At 39.7% G+C, this 21,860-nt stretch overlaps 1 protein-coding gene across 3 annotated transcripts in view; it reads left to right on the top strand.

The window, feature by feature from the left end:
* HPSE2 (heparanase 2 (inactive)) overlaps window positions 1-21,860 on the top strand; it is a 676,642-nt gene that overhangs the window by 631,421 nt on the left and 23,361 nt on the right. For all 3 annotated transcript variants that reach the window (XR_009696126.1, XM_061162357.1, XM_061162356.1), the window contains exon 10: window positions 15,751-15,896. Coding sequence is in view for 2 of the 3 variants with exons in the window: in XM_061162357.1 (XP_061018340.1) it covers window positions 15,751-15,896 (146 nt within the window). In the remaining variant the exon portion in view is untranslated. The remainder of the gene's footprint in view (window positions 1-15,750; window positions 15,897-21,860) is intronic.

Below are 21,860 nucleotides of genomic sequence, written 5' to 3'. Positions count from 1 at the left end.
CTGTGGTGTTAGAGAAGACTCTTGAGAGTCCCTTGGACTGAAAGGAGATCCAACCAGTCCATCCTAAAAGAAATCAATCCTGAATATTCATTGGAAGGACTGATAGTGAAGCTGAAACTCCAATGCTTTGGCTATCTGATGCAAAGAACTGACTCATTGGAAAAGACCCTGGTGCTGGAAAAGATTGAAGGCAGGAGAAGGGGATGACAGAGGATGAGATGGCTGGATGGCATCACTGACACAATGGACATGAGTTTGAGTAAACTCTGGGTGATGGACAGGCCTGGCATGCTGCAGTCCATGGGGTCGCAAAGGGTCAGACATGACTGAATGACTGAACGGAACTGAAATGAAGAGCTTGGATTTTAGTCTAAGAGCAGTTAGCAGCCTCTGACGGGATTTAATAAGGAACCAATCTGATCTAAATTTGAGGAGGATGACTTTAGCTGCTCTGTGGAGAATGGATTGTAAACAGTCAAGAGTAGAGGCAGAGAAGTCTAGAGAGAAGGCTGTTGCAGACCAGATGGAAACTGATGACTCAGACTAGGGTAATGGCAATGAAGAGGGCTGAAGTGGGCAGATGAGAGATGGAGTAGGAGGTAGAAATGAACTGGATGGGAATTAGTAAGGATAAGAACCATTTTTTACATTCTGCCTCCGTTTTATGCAAACCCCTGAATAGTATCATCCTAAATCACAACAGTGCTGTACAAACCGCAGAATGGATTTAAGACTCCTGAAAATGTTTCCACCATTCCCCAAGAAAGGCTGAAAATTCTTGCAAGGGACTTGAGTTGGTGTTAGCACAGTTGGACACTGGCCCCTATTGCAGAGTGGTAGGCCCCAGAAATTTATACCAGCATCATCTCTCTCAAGCCCAGTGAGCCCTGATCCTAATCTAGTCATGACCACACAAAGGCAGTCCTTTACCATCATTCACTTTTATGGTTGAGATTTTCTCTCCAGGCCTCTACCCTGCATTTATTTCTATGTGAATTCCTAACCCATCCTTCTTCCCATTAGTGTCATCTGTAAACTTAATGATGACCACATTCTGTATTTTAGCCTCCAGGTCGTTTAGAAACAATATTCTCTGTATTTATTTTTGAAGTCATGAGCAGATGGCTGTGCTATATGAACACAGACACTGAAATCTGAACAAAGGAATGAGACTTGTTCCCCATGACTAGTGCTAAACTTTATACTATAGAGTTTAATTTAATATTGGAGTTAGTGTTATAACCAAAATAAAACTTACGTCAGAGTTGATCTGAAACATCTAATAATGTGATTGTTATAATGCCACAAGAAATGATGCTTGTGTAAATGACTTATATACATTTCTATTCCACAGTTATACTAAAGCTATAAAGCTATATAATTTTCTTATAAGAATTGTCAGTTATTATCTCTATCACCCACCTGAACACAAGCTCGTTGTAAAAGACAATTATAATCACTGTAGTTACAGGGATGAGGTCCCCTTGCTGCACCCAGTCCTCTCCTATACCTTCCCCCTACACCGGGCCCTCAAGTAACACACTACTTAAAGAGCACACTTCCAGGTCCTTAAGTAGCACACTTCCACATCTAACCATGCTGGAAAGATAGAAATAGCAGAAACTCCAGCTTCTGAGGCTGTGGACTTTTTGCCTGAAACAGTCATAATATCCCTGTTCTGTGGCATGACTAAGGAGTTTATAATGTTCGGAAATTACATCTTAAACAATACATTCTTAGACAACCCTTGATATAATTTTGCCTTGCTACTATGGGAGCATCTAACCTACAAGAGAGGTATTCTTACTGGAGAGTTACATCAAAAATTTTAGGTTGAAACCTTATTTACATGGATATTAAAAGCTGCCAAATGCTACTTCCCTCAGGCTGTCAAATTCTCAAATTCGTTTATGGAAGTAAAATATTGAAGAATTTTTCTACCAGTCTCGCCCTTCTGGGGTCTCCCAGGTGACAATAGTGGTAAAGAAACAGTCTACCAATGCAGCAGACATAAAAGACACGGGTTCGATCCCTGGGTTGGGAAGATCCCGTGGAGGAGAGCATGGCAACCCACTCCAGTATTCTTGCCTAGAGAATCCCATGGCCAGCGGAGCCTGGTGTGCTGCAGTTCACAGGATCACAAAGACTCAGACACAACTAAAGTGACTTAGCACGCATGCACACACATGCCCCTCTGAGCTCGCACGCTCCTCAGCCCACCCTACTCCTAATATTTCATTTCCTATTCTTCTGAAACCTGGAAGCCACAGAGGTAGATGTAGGTCACTGCAGCAGTCCATGGGTCTGCTTTGCTTTCTCTGAAACTTGTGGGCTTCACTCATCAGACCCAAGTTTCACCAGAGAAGAATCCTTCTATTGCCCTTATTAGCAGCTGCTATCTTTTCTTCTACTACCATGGCTTTTCCTTTTATAGTCAAAAAACCACTTAGGATTGCCCTTGGGCATGTCTTCCCAGAAAGCAGCCCATCATTCTTTCTTGTGTTTTTTGGACTCCCACCCTATTTTACGGTATCTGCCTATGAAACGTACAAGAAGAGCTATTACAATGCCATAGCGTTGTTAAGAAAAGTGAAGACTGATCAGGCCACCTACATAATCTGCAGGACCCCATGCAAAATGAAAATGTGGGACCCCAACTTTTAAAAAGTGCCATTAAAGGTACTAGAATGCAAAGCTTTTTTGCTTTCTGCCAGTCTCTCTCTTGACTATGACATCTTTCATTTGCTATTTAATGTTGTTCTACATAAAGAAATAAAATTTTAAATAATTAGCATGAATTTTGCCTTTCATCTTGATATTGTGCACGTGAGACTTAAATGCTAATAGAGCATTTAGCTTATATGTGAATTACCAAAATTACACAATTTATATTTTATAGCCTATATATATGCATATGTATTTTGTTCTTACCATAACAATGGAATCACTGCACAAAATTAACTCAACTATTTTTATTTCACTTCTTGACATGTGGATATTCTACCAATGTTCCCTACCCTCAGATTACTGATAAGTAAGAAAGGACTGATAGAAATAGGAACTGTGGGTTGCTCTATCTTTCCCTTTACTTCTGTTTTCATCCTCAGCAAAGTGATTGGCTAATACAGAGAAGTAATATGAGTAAGAAAGGACTTGATAGGATTCTTTTATGTTTCATAGAAAGCTATTGCCTTCTTCCTGTATTTGAAATGAGTTCTGGTGTGACCAGAAAGTGTGGCCTCTTGAGGCTCTCAGCCCCTCTGCTTCTCACTTGCACACACTCATCTTGCACTCCCACAGTTATGGATTCACCAGAATTCTGTGCTTGTGGAGCTCATCACAAACACTCTGTGTTAATTGGAAAGCAGAGAACTATACACACACATATTGATACACCTGCTCTGCTCACATGAATGCTTTCTTGTCTCATTAGATTACATTTACAAAACACAAAATGAAAGGCAAAATTATCAAGAAATGCATTAAGCCAAATGCAGGGCTCTTTCCAGCACAGGGCCCTTCTGAGTATGCGGACAAACAGTTATAGGGTTGGGTAGTTGGGAAAACAGGTGGAACAGAACCTTGACTTTGCCAAAGGAAATTTCATTATGAAAATCCCCTAACTTATTGGACTTTCTGCTCCAGTTTCTATCAAGAATATCTGAAAATTTTGTTTATATCTTCAGCTAAGGAAATAGAGAAGATAGGCAGGAACTCTGCCAATTTTTTCATTCCAATTTACAAGGAAACTTCACTGAGGTAAAAGTGAGAGATCAGGTAGTGAACCTATATAACACAGACTTTACTTCTTAATTATAAGGGAAATTTTAAATGCATTTTCAGTGTCCCAGTTATACTTTTAAAACAATTGCTGTCACTTAAAACTAAGCTATGGTGATCAGAGAAAAATTAGAATAAAATTTTCCATCCAGCTTCTTTTGTAGGGAGAATTTGACTTTGTGCAATTCAAGACTTATGTCAGTGCTTTTGCAAATGTCAGAATTATCAAATTATGTAATGAAGTTTATAATAATGTCTTCATCAGGGTTCAATAAGCTGTTCTCCAGCTGGCAGTTTCCTGGAATTGGACTTTCTTTTGAACTTTGAAAATTTTGCACATTTCAAAGAGTCCATATTTTATTTCATACTGGGTTTCTGTGCCAAGGTTGCTGTTCTTTCCAGCTTCCCCATCAATTAATATTTCTTTGTGCAAAGTCTGTAAAGCCCCATAAGTGAAGCTCTTAGGGTTTGTAATGATTGATTTCCAATATGTGGGGAAATATCAAAGGTAGTTACTGAGTTTGACTTTGGCTTCCCATTTGCACTTATTAAGAATAATAATATATATTGGCAAAGTACTTGCTCCAAAGTGTTCCTGTCACTAACCCTCAGTCCCTCCCTGAATAGTAAGGATGAGGTAATGGCTGGAAATAAAAACCTCTTCCAATGGTTCTGTGCTGTGTGCAACCAGGAGGACAGGTTACTGTCTCTGGTCAGAGGGCAGCATCATTAAAGAAAAAAATCAAGCCCCAATTCAGAAAAAATTTGTCATACAAAGGACTACTTTGGTTAATCTCGTTTCTAGTGTGTTTTCTGCTAGAAATGATCCAGGTTGGCAACATGGCTTTGCCAGTTAGCTACCGGTCCTTCTCTTCACTTGATGTTGATAAAAGTGGTCACCATGAGAGCTAAGACTCAAGGCACAGGATAGATGCAGTCTCTGTTGCCTCTGTCTCCTGCTCCCAAGATTCCCTGATGGAGGTGGGCCTTTTCCCACAAGACCTACTTACTCCCATCCCAGAACTACCTCGAAACCACACACACTTCTTTGGTTTTCATAAAAAGGAACAAAGTACCTACCAGCATCTATTATAGGAAATGAAGGGGAACAAAGGTTCTCTGTCCATCCCCAGCTTGATTCTTCATCTTTTCCATATTTCTACACACATGCCCTGGCTTTGGAGTAGTAAATATACTTTGGTGACTGAAAAGTTAATTATTCTTTTAAAATCACAGAATGTCTGATAGCAATGAAAATATCCTAAAAGCCATTAGATACACAATGTCTCCTTAAATGACAGATCTTACTTTGCACCTTGAAGTCTGATATACTGCGAGGCCTGGATCCATTCAAGATGGGCCTTGTAGAGCCAAGTCTGGAATCGAGACAACCTTAATGGACCCCATACAAGCACAGACAGCATATCCTACACTTAAAACAGTAAAATGTGAAGTTATTTGGGACAATTTCCTGACAACTGGTTTTTAAATCTCTCTGCAGATGATCCTAGGGTCTATCAGTTGTGGCCTTCCCCAGCAATTTAACTTCTGCCCACGAGCAAAGGGGAGAGGTGGAGAGACTAATCTAGTTATCTGCAGCCAGCATTTCTTTTCCTCAGGAAAGATCTTGACCTTAGAAGTGACTGAAGCATTGAAAGCCCTTTTCCGGTGTTCAGAAAAAGTAAAGGGAGCTAACCCCTTCTGCTAACCCCAGCTGAGTGTGAGGTGTATTTGTCCTGTGGGGGATGGATTGATAAACAGAGCTGAGTTGGTCATGCTTTCCCACCAGTTACACATTGTAGCCATTTTAGGTTCAGCCATGCATGCCAAATTGAATCAAATGCTTTTTAAAGTCTCCAAAGCAGGAAAACATTTCTCCGAATGGTATTTTTTTTTTTTTTTTTTACATATTTGTTAATGAGTGTCTGCACAATAAAGATGTGGTCTGTAGCTTGTTTTCCAAGGAGAAATCCAATTTGGCTCTCCGGGATGTTGCTGCTACTCAGATACAGTTTAATTCTTTAATTGAAGCAGCTGTAAAATAGCTTGTGGACAACGGAATGTTCCACGGGCTTTCCTAGAGCTGTCTGGGAGGAGATCACCTTCACTTTGGGGTTCTGAATCCCCTGAGCTCATCAGATTTGTCAAGAAAATATCTCCTCTGGGATTGGTCGACCCTGACTTTGGCCTGTTGGAGCTGCAGTTAAGTCTGTGGCTGACTTCACGGGCTTAACTCAACTCTTTCGTATTCAAAAAGGTGCTAGCATTCTGCTGCTCAGAACAAAGGAGTGAACCAGCTCCTCTCTAGACACTTCCGGGAATCTCTGTCTTCTGTAGCCTCTCCAGAAGGCAGCCTGTTATTATGAAGCCTCTTCTCTAAGCACCTCACATGCACTTAACTTCCCTGATTTGTTCAAATACTTTGGGGACAAAAAAGGTTTGGTATAAAAGAAGAGATCTGCTCAAGGTCACACACCTGTACCCTCTGTCTACCAACACCCAAAGGATAAGTCAGTTAGAGAGATGGGACCTCAGGGTTTACTTAAAGACATTACTGGCTTTCGCCAAGTTAAATTCTTGAGCTCTTCAAGGTGTGAAACTGTGTCCTAGTTATTTCTGTTTGTCCAGTGTATCACAGGTGCTCAGCAAATGTAGAATGATGATGATGATGATATCTAGGCCAAAAAAATCTACTACCTGTTTATTCATTTCTATTGTTGTTCAGTCGCTCAGTCATGTCCAACTCTTTGTGACCCCATGGACTGCAGCAGCCTCATGGACTGCATCACATCAGGCTTCCCTGTCCTTCACTATCTCCTGGAGTTTGTTTAAACTAATGTCCATTGAGTAGATGATCCAGTCATCTCATCCTCTGTCTCCCCCTTCTCCTCCATTTCTAGTGACTGATGATAATGATGATATATAGACCAAAAACATCTACTACCTATTTATTCATTTCTAGTGAAAACTTGTCCCTGGCCTGATTCTCCAAGAGTTTGGTTCACACAAGTAACTGGCCCCCAACTTTTTCTTAAAAGTGGCACTATTCACTTTTAACCTTTATCTTTTTTCTGCCCACTTTTTCTTTCTATCTTGTTCCTGTATTTTTCTCCCATATATACTTAATCCTCTGTTCTCTTTTGATTGGCTAGTTGCTTGAATTATATCTTGTCTACCTTGGGCCTTACTTTTCCTATCACTCATCCTTTCTAAAATATATTCAAATACAATACATACCATTATTTAGTTGCAAAGTCGTGTCCAACTCTTTTCCGCCTCCCTCTCCATCCCATCCCTCTGGGTCTTCCCAGTGCACCAGCCCTGAGCACTTGTCTCATGCATCCAACCTGGGCTGGTATTCTGTTTCACCCTTGATAGTATACTTGTTTCAATGCTATTCTCTCAGAACATCCCACCCTCGCCTTCTCCCACAGAGTCCCAAAGTCTGTTCTGTACATCTGTGTCTCTTTTTCTGTTTTGCATATAGGGTTATCATTACCATCTTTTTAAATTCCATATATATGCATTAGTATACTGTATTGGTCTTTATCTTTCTGGCTTACTTCACTCTGTATAATGGGCTCCAGGTTCATCCATCTCATTAGAACTGATTCAAATGAATTCTTTTTAATGGCTGAGTAATGTTCCATGGTGTATATGTACCACAGCTTCCTTATCCATTCGTCTGCTGATGGGAATCTAGGTTGCTTCCATGTCCTGGCTATTATAAACAGTGCTGTGATGAACATTGGGGTGCACGTGTCTCTTTCAGATCTGGTTTCCTCGGTGTGTATGCCCAGGAGTGGGATTGCTGAGTCATATGGCAGTTCTATTTCCAGTTTTTTAAGGAATCTCCACACTGTTCTCCATAGTGGCTGTACTAGTTTGCATTCCCACCAACAGTGTAAGAGGGTTCCCTTTTCTCCACACCCTCTCCAGCATTTATTGCTTGTAGACTTTTGGATAGCAGCCATTCTGACTGGCGTGTAATGGTACCTCATTGAGGTTTTGATTTGCATTTCTCTGATAATGAGTGATGTTGAGCATCTTTTCATGTGTTTGTCAGCCATCTGTATGTCTTCTTTGGAGTCATCAAGACAGTATGGTACTGGCACAAAGACAGAAATATAGATCACTGGAACAAAATAGAAAGCCCAGAGATAAATCCATGTACCTATAGACACCTTATCTTCGACAAAGGAGGCAAGAATATACAATGGAAAAAAGACAACCTCTTTAACAAGTGGTGCTGGGAAAACCGGTCAACCACTTGTAAAAGAATGAAACTAGAACACTTTCTAACACCATACACAAAAATAAACTCAAAATGGATTAAAGATCTAAATCTAAGACCGGAAACTGTAAAACTCCTAGAGGAGAACATAGGCAAAACCCTCTCCGACATGAATCACAGCAGGATCCTCTATGACCCACCTCCCAGAATATTGGAAATAAAAGCAAAAATAAACAACTTGGACCTAATGAAACTTAAAAGCTTTTGCACAACAAAGGAAACTATAAGCAAGGTGAAAAGACAGCCTTCAGAATGGAAGAAAATAATAGCAAATGAAGCAACAGACAAAGGATTAATCTCAAAAATATACAAGCAACTCCTGCAGCTCAATTCCAGAAAAATAAATGACCCAATCAAAAAATGGGCCAAAGATCTAAACAGACATTTCTCCAAAGAAGACATACAGATGGCTAACAAACACATGCTCTGAATTTTTAAGGGAGCTTCAGACTGAATTCCGGAGAAGGCAATGGTACCTCACTTCATACTCTTGCCTGGAAAATCCCATGGACGGAGGAGCCTGGTGGGCTGCAGTCCATAGTGCCGCTAAGAGTCGGACATAACTGAGCGACTTCACTTTCACTTTTCACTTTTGTGCATTGGAGAAGGAAATGGCAACCCACTCCAGTGTTCTTGCCTGGAGAATCTCAGGGACAGGGAGCCTAGTGGGCTGCCGTCTATGGGGTCGCACAGAGTTGGACATGACTGAAGTGACTAAGCTGCAGCAGCAGCAGACTGAATTCACTAATCAGTGAGACAAGATGTTTGGCTGCATACTGACATCTCACCCATTGGATCAGGCCAGTATGTTTAATTCTAGCAACACTTTTAATCATAGATTCAGAGAACTGCAGTGGTGAAATTTATCTATGTAATTTTAGTATTTTCATCCATTAATCCAACAAGTATTTATTCAACAAACTGAGGCTAGAGCTATAATTCTGCCACCTCAGTACCTTCCTTTATATCTATGTCTAAGCCTCAGTATCCTCACCTGTAAAAAGAAAAATAACAGTGCTTCCTCAGGATTTACTGGTGAAATTAATGAGATAATACATGTGAAGCACATATTAATCACTCAAGAAATGTTCGTTGACATTGTTAAAACAAATATGAACCCTGGTGTCACTGAAGGGTCTAGTGGAGAATACACTAGAAAATGGGCAATCAACAAGCACTATGAAAATCGCTATGGGAGGGGAAACCTCTGGTTTCCCAGGATCACATACAAGAAAGGCCCAAACCTGGACATTGGCTTCAGAGAGGCCACTAGAGGAAATTCCACTTAGGCAGAAACCCAAAAAATGAGGAGTCAGCTAGGTAGGGCATGGGGGAAAGAAGTACTCTAGACAAAGGGAATGGCATTTCTGAAGACCCAGAGGTGCGGGAGGATAGGCCTTTCAAGAAAATGGAAGAAGGAAAGGAGAACTACTCAGAGATAAACTGTTTTCATTCGAGTGTATATCCTTCAAGTTTAATTGCAGAGATACTTTTTTACCCCTCAAAAATAGAATCACTCTATTTTAGAGTCTGTCCTTTTCCTGCATACTATAATGAACATCTTTTGACATTGTTAAATATTCTTCTAAAATAGAATTTCTAGTGACTAGTCTAATTTCTAGTCACTAAGGGTGTTATGGTCTTATGGTCATGCAGTGTAGACAACCCAGGCTACAAGCCCAAACCCTGATCACATCTCCATCAGCAGCTGCCCCTTGCCACCTTTCCAGCATAGTGATGCACACTCCAAAGCTCCAGTCTGCTCCCAGGAAGCCAGACCCCAGGTTGAGGTCCAGGCTGGTTCTGACAACAAAACTTCTTCCCTGGCCATACCCCTCTACCCCACACTGGGCCACATCTTCTATGATAGGATATGGTCTCATAGATTTCTCATTACCATTAGCTCTAACAAAATTCATCACCTAACTCACTGGCTTAAGGACTATTTTTCTTGCTAAGATTATAAACTTCATGTTGGCAGGAACTGAATTTGTCTTATTCACCACTATATTCCTACTGCCTAGTACGGAGCCTTAAACACAGTACCCAGTCCATAACTGAATTCTAGCACTTCCTGTAAGTCAGGCATTCTACTAGGCATGGGCTTTAGGAATGGGTAAGTAGTCTTAGACCTTGAGGAACACGTGGTTCAGTGATTAATCCAGTAAATTCTGAAAGCTTCCGTCAGTTTCTTTCTCTTTTCCCATTTATTTTGGTTCAACTTACTCTATATACTGCATTTTCTAGCTTTCAGACCACAATTGACTTTTTGACAAATACTGAAGAAAAAGAGAAGATTTAAAACCTCTGTCGTTCTAGTGTCATCTGTTATTTGTTTTCCCTCTCAAACTAATAAATGGACACTATTTTTCTTCAACCTCTCCTCATGTCTGATACACTTAAAGAGTGTCTGTTCAGTCTCTCTTTGTCCCTTGAAAATTGCAATGCAGTCCTTGCTTTGGATTTTTTTGTTGTTGTTGTTGACATGAAAATCTAATATATTTGCTTTCCTTCTTTATGATTCTTATTGTTTGAAAAGCTCTCTTCATATTCTATCTTTCATGCAATGTCTTTTTGTTGTTTTTGTTATTAGATATATATATATATGTGCATTCTTTATTTTTTTCTTACCTGCCCTATGCATAAAGATTTTTTTTTCACTTTTCATGTCATTTCCTTAAGAGATATTCAGAAATTATTCCATTTGTTTAATTTTATTTGTCATTATATAAATGACACATATTTGTAGCAAAATAAAAGAAATGAGAAAGGGAGGAAGGAAGGAAATATAATTTGATTCTGCTGGTTTACATGAGGGAGAAATAAGGACAGTGAGAGAGAGAAAGTGAAGTTTTTTTAAAAAAAGGTTGGATAGATAGGGAACTGAGAGTAGAATAAGGGTGAGAAAGGAGTCTGCAAACAGTGCAGAGAGCTAAGTAAAGGTGCAAATTTGATGTTCACTTTGGCTTTTAACCTACTGTCAACTGACTTACCAGCCCAAATCCTAGATTCCCCTATGGGGAATCTATGTTCTACACTGATTAAGGACTTAACTATGAAAGAAAAAACTCTGAAAGTTTTAAAAGAAAACGTAAAATATCTTTATGAACTAGACATGAATAAGAATTTCTTAAACAACATACAAAAAGAAATGGATATTTTTTGCCCACTAGATAGGTAAAAATTAAAGGTCTGAAAATAACAGGTGTTAGCAAAGCTGTGGATCACAGGGAACTCACACAGACACTGCTGGAGGACGTGTAAGTTGGAATAATTGGAATCACTTTGGAAAATAACTTGGCATTATCCTGTAAGCCTGAATATTTGTATACCTGCATGTAACCCAGCAACTCCTCTCTTAGGTTTATACTGTAGAACAGTGCTTCTCTAACCTTATCAAGCATCTGAATCACCTAGAAAGCTACACAATTTGGGGGCCTCACCCCTGGACATTCTGATTTGGTATACCCATGATAAAGTCCATGAATTTTATTTCTAAGAAGCACCCAGCTGATGAGGCTGCTGCTGGTTTACAATCACAGTTGGAGAAGTAAAGCTTCTCCAGATTTCTCCACCTGGGTCTTTGGAAACAGGAACAAGAATGTTCAAATAGAAAAAGCAGAACACAACTCAAATATCTATCAGAAGAATGGGTAAATAAACTGTAGTATTTTACACAGTGGAGTATCATACAATATTGAAAAGGAATACTAAGCGGGCTTCCCAGGTGACGCTAGTGGTGAAGACTGCCTACCAATGCAGGAGTCATAAGAAACACAAGGTTGATCCCTGCGTGGGGAAGATCCCCTGGAGGAGGGCATGGCAACCCACTCCAGTATTCTTGCCTGGAGAATCCCATGGACAGAGGAGCCTGTTGGGATATTGTCCACAGGGTCACAAAGAGTTGGACACAACTGAAACTACTTAGCGTGCACAAACTCTAAGTATTTGTACTACCTAAACAAATCATCAGGGCCTAATGTTACGTCACAAAAGTAAGTCACAGAAAATCACATATCATTTTATACCATTTTTATAAAACTAACAAATTAAATAATATGTTGCTTAGGTGCATACAGAGATTAAACTATGAAGCAAGACAGTGAAAAACAAAAATGAAAAAAAGAAGACTCACATAACTAGATGCAAGAGTGTGGGTATTCTGATAGCCTTTAAGAAGGGTGATGGGTTCTCATATGCTTCAGAATTGTCATTAAGTTACATATATGCTCTTGTATATGGAAAGCATACATAACAAGTTGAAGCTATATTTAAAGAAAATTCTCACAGATTGAAGAAAGGTCTTGACTTTCTGATTAAAAGTAGTTCCCAAATACAGGCAAATTAATGCAGAAACTCACATTGACACATTCCTGGTAAAAGTTCCAATGTCAAAAATAAAACATGACTCCTATAAGCATCCTGACAAGACACAAGAGATAGAAAACAAGGAAGCTAACCAAATATAGAATAAAATTTGTGTTCACTTCAAACTTCTCTACAACAGCAACCACTACAAACAAAAAACTTTCAGAATTTACTTAAGGAATGTTTGAAAGGAAAGGAAAAATTATAATGCAATAAACTTGAATCTGCATATTAAAATACTAATTATTATGAAAATGATGTGAAACTGATATTTTTTAAATGGAGATTTCAGTGGAAGAAAAAAATAGAAAAATCCATGTAATATGGATTTATTATATAGTATATATAATAGTTCTCATCAGTATATGTATCATGATATACATATCATAAAATATATTATATCTGCATATATTTATATATATATTTGTGTGTGTGTGCTCAGTCACTCAATTGTGTTTGACTCTTTGCAACCCCATGGACTATAGCCAGTCAGGCTCCTCTGCCCATGGGATTTTCCAGGCAAGAATACTGAAGTCAATTGCCATTTCCTCCCCTAAGGGATCTTCCCAACCCAGGGATCAAGCCGCATCTCCTGCATCTCCTGCATTGGCAGGTGGATTCTTTACCACTGAGACATAGGAAGTCCTTATATATATTTATATATGTATTATATATAACATGCAATTTTATACATGTGTTATATAATACACATATTATTATATATGTATCATTTATATTATACATCATAATGTATACTATATTTTATATTAGTATGTGTATCATATATCAGTATATATATCTGTATATACTATATATTATGATATGCAATATTATAACAGTGTAATAATCATTACACTATATAGTATATTGTATAATACTATATAGCATAATGTATTTATAATATACATTAAAATATAGTATATATGGCATATTATATAATAACAAATATGGTAATGTATATTATGTATGTATAGTATGTATAATATACATACATATTTCATGTATATAAAATTTAGTTTGTGATAAAGGTGAGTTTAGGGATAAATTATTTACTATATGATGCTACAACAACTAGTAAATTATTTAGTCGATAATAGAGTTATTACCATGCACCAAAATATTTTTCAGTGAGTTAAAATGTTAAATTTTTAAATGGTAATATAAAAAGAACTAGAAAAAGTGTCAGTGAAGATTGATCTGATCCTTGTGTGAGGAAGGACTTTCTAAGAATAAAAGAAAAGGAAAAAATCAAAAGAAAAGGATTGATATGTTTTTCTATAAAATTTTTTAAAAATTCTCCATGTCAAAAACATCATAAAAAGTGATAAAAAGCAAACTACAAACTTGTACAGAATATTTGTTTTATAAATATTCCAAAGGATTCTTCCACTAATATTAAAAGTCATGTTACGAATCAATGAGAAAAACATAGACATCCCATTGGAATATTGTGACTGTGATAATAACTTCACAAAGATTACTTCAAACCAAATTACAGTCAAGTAAGAGCAAATTGAACCAATGAGTTTTTCTTTTCATCTGCATGATTGACAATGATGACAGATTTGCCATTTTAAATATAAGGAAACCATATCTAACTGCCATCCTAAGGGTACTTAAAGTTAAATAAGGTAAATACTTGGGCAGGGCTTAGTGCTCAGGGAAGATCTGGAGCTATTCTGGTGACAAAGGCGCTTTGAGACTTTGTTCGGATTTATGCAGTTCACCAGAACTTTTTAAGCACCTGATGTTATAAATGAATACAAAAGTGGGGAGGGGGGAGATTATTAAGAGGCTTCTGCCTGAAAAGATGAAGGCTCAGAAAGCAAAGTTGACGTCTTTAAGATCTTGAATAGCATGCCTGTACTCAATAGGATGTCCACTGAATTCCAGAACTGGCGGGGAGGGAGGAAGCTCCTAAACAAACTAGGAGGCCCTGTTTATATGATGAGTTATAAACACTTAAGTCATTACCCCATAGTAAGATTTAAAAGCAAATACAAAACAAATACAAAATATGTTGTGTGTCAAATATAAAAATAAAACATGATAATAGCAATAGTAGAAATTAAGGTGGCAGTAAATAGACTTCTGTAAGTTCAAATACATGTGTGAATTACAGATTTAGTATTTATTAATCAATTACAAATGGACCCTGGAGTGGTTAAAAGAACTAAACTTTTTAGTTTAGATTTATTGAGGATGACCAAGAATTAGCGCCATGGTTTGCTTTCTTCTGTTTGCATTTCTGACTCTGGAATTAGGACTCTGGGCTTCCCTGATAGCTCAGTTGGTAAAGAATCCACCTGCAATGCAGGAGACCCCGGTTCAATTCCTGGGTCAGGAAGATCTGCTGGAGAAGGGATAGGCTCCCCACTCCAGTATTCTTGGGCTTCCGTTGTGGCTTAGCTGGTAAAGAATCCACCTGCAATGTGGGAGACCTGGGTTTGATCCCTGGAAGATCCCCTGGAGAAGGGAAAGGCTACCCACTCCAGTATTCTGGCCTGGAGAATTCCATGGACTGTATAGTCCATGGGATCGCAAAGAGTCAGACATGACTGAGTGACTTTCACTTCATTTCACTTCAGGACTCTGATCTCCTGTCTGAAGGAGCTTCATCCTCCTCCCACCACAGAAACAGTCTTTAGTGACAGTATTTGAGAGATGACATTTTGGATTCTCAGATTAGTGACAATCCTAAAAGATTGGAAACCTTACATTCTAAAATTAAACAGAAGTCATAAACCAGTAGGAAAGTAATGTTTGTGTTAGTTGCTCAGTAGTCTTGTCTGACTCTTTGTGACCCCATGGACTGTAGCCCACCAGGCTCCTCTGTCCATGGGATTCTTTCTCTAGGCAGGAATACTGGAGTGGGTTGCCATTACCTTCTCTAGGGAATCTTCCCCATCCAGGGATCAAACCCAGGTCTCCTTCATGGCAGGCAGATTCTTTACCATCTGTGCCCAAAGTAAAAGTCGTAGGAAAAGAAAGTTGAAAATGCAAGGCCCTAGCTGATTATTCTTTTATATGTGGAAAACTGATTCATTCGCTTTGTGTGCCACTCTGGGTTCTCCCCATGGACATTCCCTCATTTGGTCAGTTCCAAAGGCCTCTTTAGACAGTGCCCATCTCATACGAGCTGAAGGTGAGTGCTTTGCTGTGGTGACCTTGCTTACAGGGTTAGAGTCTTCCTGTCCCGACTCCCTAAACTCCTGGTATGAAGTGCTTTCTGGCCTTTGTGTTTGTATGTTTACTCAGAACACCTGAGTATATGTCGCTCTCTGACTCTGTTTCTCTGTTCCCTTCAGGACTATTGGCTCTCTCTCCTTTACAAGCGCCTCATCGGCCCCAAAGTCCTGGCCGTGCATGTGGCTGGGCTCCAGCGAAAGCCCCGGCCAGGCCGAGTGATCCGGGACAAACTAAGGATTTATGCTCACTGCACTAACCACCACAAGTAAGTGTTCAGAGAGATGGCACAGAAACCACCCCTGAGAATTTTTAGGCCGTTTGAGAACTTCATGCTACACTGGACCCCTTCAGGACACTGAAAACCGCTTCTGGATTCACTAGACCCATTCTTTGCAAGTTTCAAATGATTTCTGATAAACAGTTTTTTCTCCAAGTAAAACCCCTTTCTCACACTTAGAGGAATTATTCATAAAATGTTCATAAAGATACATGCCATTTGTTTATTTACTTCTTCATCCAACAAATTTTTATTGAGCATTTTCTCTCAGCCAGTTGATGTAATGCCCAGGAGGCTTATTTGTGTGTCTATGCCTTAACCAAAACTAGAGATATAAAACCTGTTCCTAAGATATACCAGCAGAGCTGGAAGAAATAAGCCTACGTTTCTAAGATGCATGTTGGAGAGCTATACCACTAGAAACCTAACCATGTACCAGTGCATCCCAAGCTGGGAGTGCCCAAAGCTATGTGCCATGTCAGCTTTACAGCCATTTCAGTATTTTGAAAACTGTTTCAGCTATTTTAAAGGCTAGATGGTTAAATAAAATCTGGGCTTCCTTTTTTAAGGGGGCCAAACCTTGAACAGTCAGCACAGTAACGGGGATGGTTATTCTCTTTTTCATCTGAAGCTGAGGTTATCGGGGTTGTCTTTTAAGAAGTAGGAAACATAATTAGTACATAAAGTTTAGCAGATAAAAGATTTTAAAACATGAGGATCATAAGGTAAAAACTTAAAACAGAGCCTAAAGCAAAACCCACCTGACCAAATATGGCTTTCTTACATTGCTTCCAATTTAAGGAGCAGAGTAGGCAGCCCTGAAAATAAGAACCCTTTCTCTTAAGGCAGAGAGACCTTGTGTGGAGTGGGAGTGAGGAAGAAGGAAGCAAGTGCTTCCAGCCAGACCTTCATTCCAGTGAGCCTATCAGGGCCGATCACTGGCAGTGGAGAGCACAAAGAGTTCCAGTGGTCAGGTTACAACAGATGCCCCTTCCCCTCCCTGATGACAGAGGAGCCATGCCAATTAATTTATCATGATAAGATTTTTCAAAGAATCACTCTGAGCACAAGGGGGCCAGGGGCCAGTTGTCTTGTCTATAGATACAAGTGCCTATTGTGGATGAGAGGAGGCTGGATTGGGCAGAGGCCAGAGGCTTTCAATGGTCCCTTTTGCTCAACAGGAAGCTCAATCCAATAGCTGACAGAGAGTGACTGCTTTATGGCCTTGGTTGGAGTTATCTGATCAACGTACAAGGAAACATTGTGTTCCTTGTCTCCACCCTGGCCTTGAGGTAACCACCCAAAACGTGTGGACTCCCAGCTTTAAGAGAGGAAAAGTTCTCTTGGCACCTTTTGTCTCTTTGGGGAAGCACATCAGTCTGTGCCCTTTATACTATGGCTCTGCGGACCAGGAGAAAATGTCAGTAGCCAATCCATGGGCTTAGCAGAATCTGGGGGGGTCCTCAGAGAGGTCTCCTCACTTGGTTTCATCCCAGTGTTCATCCTGATTCTCTTTGACATTCTTGTAGGAAGTTGTCACTGATGTTCTGAATATACCAGGCACTCAGGGCCAGTGCCTCATGCATTTTTGTATTATTGGTGTCCCACAGAGTGACTGGCCTGAAGAAGGTGTCAGTGAATGTTTTATGAATGAATGCAGAAACAGGGCATCAGGGCATCACTGATGCTTTATACTTCTAGCTCTCTTCCCCTTTGCTGTCACCACATTGGCCAGAAGAAAGGGATATGGTGGAGTGCATTCACCAGCATAAAATCATTCATTGTATTCAATATTCTCTCTCCATCACCAGATCTCCTGTACTTCCTATGGGAAGTCATTCCAGAACCTCTCTGGGGAAACAGTGCTTCTGCCAGCTCCATCCCTCCTCCCTATTAAAAAAAAAGAAAGAAAGAAAGAAACAACTTTACTAATCTATGTCACTGATGACCTTAGATTACTGGGATGAAGGTCTTTTTGTTCTTACTAGAGAAGAAAGCCCCCAGTAGATACACTGAGCTAGCTGAGAATGAGCTGGCTGAATTTACAGATCTCCTCCATGTCAGTGGATGTCCAGTGCCTTAGATAGATGAGCAAAAAGAGAGAAGTGTCTCTGCACTTTCTCTGTAGGAAGACACATTCCCTGTCTGAGCCCCCTCGCCTGCCACAACATTATCAGGAAGCACTCCTGATCCACTTGGTTTATTTGTAGCCAAAGAGACCAAGGTCACAAAAACGTCCCAGAGTGGGCATGTTAGCTTCATGCTGTTCAGTCTTGACCAGTACTCCAAAAATACATATCCTTGGTCAAAACAGGGAATTGATGAGAAAGTATAAGTTTATTGATAGAATACCCCAAAAAAGGTCTTTTAAAATAGGTCCTGCACTCAAGTGTATGTTGAACACTTGCTATGTGCCAAGCCTCTTGCCAATTATTTGCATTAGTGTAATCGTATTAAATTCCAAAGGTTCTACAGTATCACATGTATGTACAAATAGCAACACTAATAATATAAAGAATTTTACATTTGGAAAGAACCTTTAGAGATCTTTGGCCTGTTGTCCTATATAACATAGAAATTCCCTTTATAGTCTCCCTGACAGTCATGAACCTCTACTTGAATACCTCACTGCTTCTCACGGCATCTCTTACATTGTGGGTCGTTTCTGACCTAGTAGAGCATTGTCTTTTATGACTGATTTAGGATAACTAAGTCAGATACTCATACCAACACTAGCAGGTGCTTTTCTGCTTTCTGTTATAGAGCCAACAAATTAGGACCTGGCAGCACAGCAGTTCTCACCCTAAGGCTTCTTATTCAGAGAACAAACAGATTTTGACTAGGAAACAGTCTTTTTATAAACCATTCTGCTAACACAATGTATGTATCTGGGGAGGAGCTGAGATCCTTAGCCAAGTTTAGAACCAATTGGAGCCTGGTGGATCCTGAAGAAAAATTGAGTCTTTTGGGGTTCAAGTTTGTTTATTGTTGGCAAAGCACGACTTCCTGTTTTTCAGAAGAAGTTTTTTTAAAGACTCATAAAAAGGTTCCTGAGGCTTCTTGGACATCAAATGGCTCTTACAAAACAATATTTTGATGAGTTAAGTGTAAATGAATCAGAAACATGTGGATTAAATTTCCCTTAAAATACACAGGGGCTTTGAAATTGGGAAAAAGATGTTTGGCAAAACATGGCCTGACTGTTACCGAACCCAAAAACTTTGAATTAGATTTGGAGAAAATGGACCAATCCAGTTTTCAAATACGTAGACTTTCACTGGAAATGGACATGGATTTCAAAGCATCATCCTCCCTTCCCTTTCCTAGTCTCCCAGCTTCACTGGAAATATTTCTAGAACAGGGACTGTTTTTCATCTATAAGTCAAGAGGCACCTCCCAATATGACACCCCTCACCTCTTACATCCATGATATTCCAATTCCAGCCCCCATCCTGACTCACTTCCTCCTCCTCCCATGGCAACACGGAGATGTCAGGCCGCAAAAGAACAGCCGGAAAGATGAACTCCAGATACAGGCCTTTTCTGCTAGTGAAAAAGTCTCACTGTGAGTGAGACATGGAGCAAGAGATGTTCTACCAGATAGAAAGGGGCATTAACGAGGAGAACCAAAAGCCACCTGGACTTGACGACATTAGAAGGTCAGCAATTGCCTCCAGGCCACACCTTCAATAAGACCCCATTTTCTTAGCGAGCAGATACTCCTCCAAGATTATTTTTCTGTCGGCAGAGAATGGAGATTCTTCAGGAATCTGGATTCTCAACATAGTACTTTCAGGTTGGTGCTGCATTCCCCAGCCAAGAATGTGTCTTCACAGCCAAAAGGCCTCTGCTTAATGTCCTTGCCCACCAGCCAAGCAGCAAAAAGGAATGACTGAGGGAGGTCTTCAGTGTCAGGTCCTCCCTGAGGAGGCTCCGTGAACCCTATGGGAGCCTCTGCGAGTTGGTATCTGAGCTGGCTTTCAGTGCTGGTTTGTCTCCCCCAGGGAACGATGGAAATGGAAATCAGACCACTGCCAAGCAGCTTGAAAAGATAGCTTTCCCTGAAGCAATGCTGTGATTTCAGGTCTCCCTCCTAACCAACACTTCCCCACATCCTGCCCTTCTCCTCTGTGGTCTCCAAGGGCTCATTCTGCCCTAACCCTGCAGAGGAGAAACTCATAAATGCAAGCATGCAGCTCTCTCCTCCTGGGCTGCTGGCCTTTGAGAAGGTTGTCTGATGATAGTTAGCAGAAGAGTTTACCACAGTCTGTGAAAATTGGTACCCTTACATGCCTATTTTCGCTCACACTTTAAAGCCTAGTTAATGGTGTCTTCCTCAGTTTTGCACACAACTTAAAGCCCACCAATGAAAATAGTTTGTGTTTTTTTAATGATGGTGGTAACAGCTTTCCTGATAGCTCAGTTGGTAAAGAATGCACCTGCAATGCAGGAGACCCTGGTCCAATTCCTGGGTCGGGAAGATCTGCTGGAGAAGGGATAGGCTACCCACTCCAGTCTTCTTGGGCTTCCCTCGCGGCTCAACTGGTAAAGAATCTGCCCGCAATGTGGGAGACCTGGGTTCTATCCCTGGTTTGGGAGGATCCCATGGAGAAGAGAAAGGCAACCCACTCCAGTATTCTGGCCTGGAGAATTCCATGGACTATGTAGTCCATGGGGTCACAAAGAGTCGAATACAATGCGACTTTCAATTTCAATAATGGTAAATGCTGACATCGTCTAGCACCATCTTTCTTCAGGTCTCTGATGACACAAGTCCACTCAAAATGAATTGGCATTTTCTTCTGATTGAATTCATTTGGCTCCAAAAGTTGGCTCACATGAGAAGAAGGACCAGAGGAGAAAAGACTAAATAGAAGGGTCATTTAATAATTTATCACTTAATAATTTTTCAGAATATCAGTGCATGCATCCAAAAAGCCTTGAATGCAATAATGTACCCTCCTACAGATGCAAGAAAAATCATCAGACACACAGCCAAAAGGATATACATTGGTAATTACTCTAGGCAAGTGGTTCCCAAACCAAACTCATCTGCCAAATATACTGAGAATTTTTTTTAAAAATATCGATTCTCAGACACAATCACAAATGGATTAAATAATGGAATGGGCCCTGAAAACTGAATTTTTTTAAATCTAAGTTATTGTGTTAACCTGATGTTGGTCACTCAACTCTTAATTAGCACCTTTAGAGGCACAGATGAGTGACTCAGGGGCTGAGGTGTGCTCTTTCTACAGAGAATGATATTTTCCTCTGGGCTCAGTTGACTTTGAGTTTCTTGGAACTCCTTCTTTGAAGGCAGGACCAGGCCATTTTTTCTATTTTCTCTCATTAACCCATCCAGAAGGGGACCTAAGGGACCCCTTAGAAACAAAGTCCTTTTTCCTACAAGAGAGAAGAAAATCATTGCAGTCTTGTTGATAATGCTAAAGGCTGTTGTGTACAAGCATGTATTTCCCTCAGGCTTCTGTACTGATTTAAAAGGATTCTGAAACAGTGAATAGTTTTATAATCATGGAGTAGATAAAACAGCAAAAGTAGAAATCAAAAAGGTCAATAAATTTGACTACCTAAATGTTTTTAATTTTTATACATCAGGGTGCAATGTAAACAAACTGAACTAGTCAAAGAAAACTGGGGGAAATTTTTCAATATACCTGAAAACAAAGGATCATTATCTTTAATAAATAAATAGTTTTTAAAAATCAATAGAAAAACAAGCAAAGGGCATGAACAGTCGGTTCACAAAGGAAGAAATGAAATGGCAAAGAGGCAAATAAGAAAAATACTGTGCCTCAGTGTGAATTTTTTAAAAATACAAATTAATACAACATTGAAATCCCATTATCACCTCTTGAGTTTGAGAGGTGATATTTTAAACCTTAAACTGTAACCTTTTAAAAGGTTATTATTAATATCTGATGTTCTTAG

The sequence above is a fragment of the Dama dama genome, chromosome 15 (assembly GCF_033118175.1).
Source record: "Dama dama isolate Ldn47 chromosome 15, ASM3311817v1, whole genome shotgun sequence".
Classification (NCBI taxonomy): Eukaryota; Metazoa; Chordata; class Mammalia; order Artiodactyla; family Cervidae; genus Dama; species Dama dama.
This window is presented reverse-complemented; position numbering and strand designations above follow the sequence as displayed.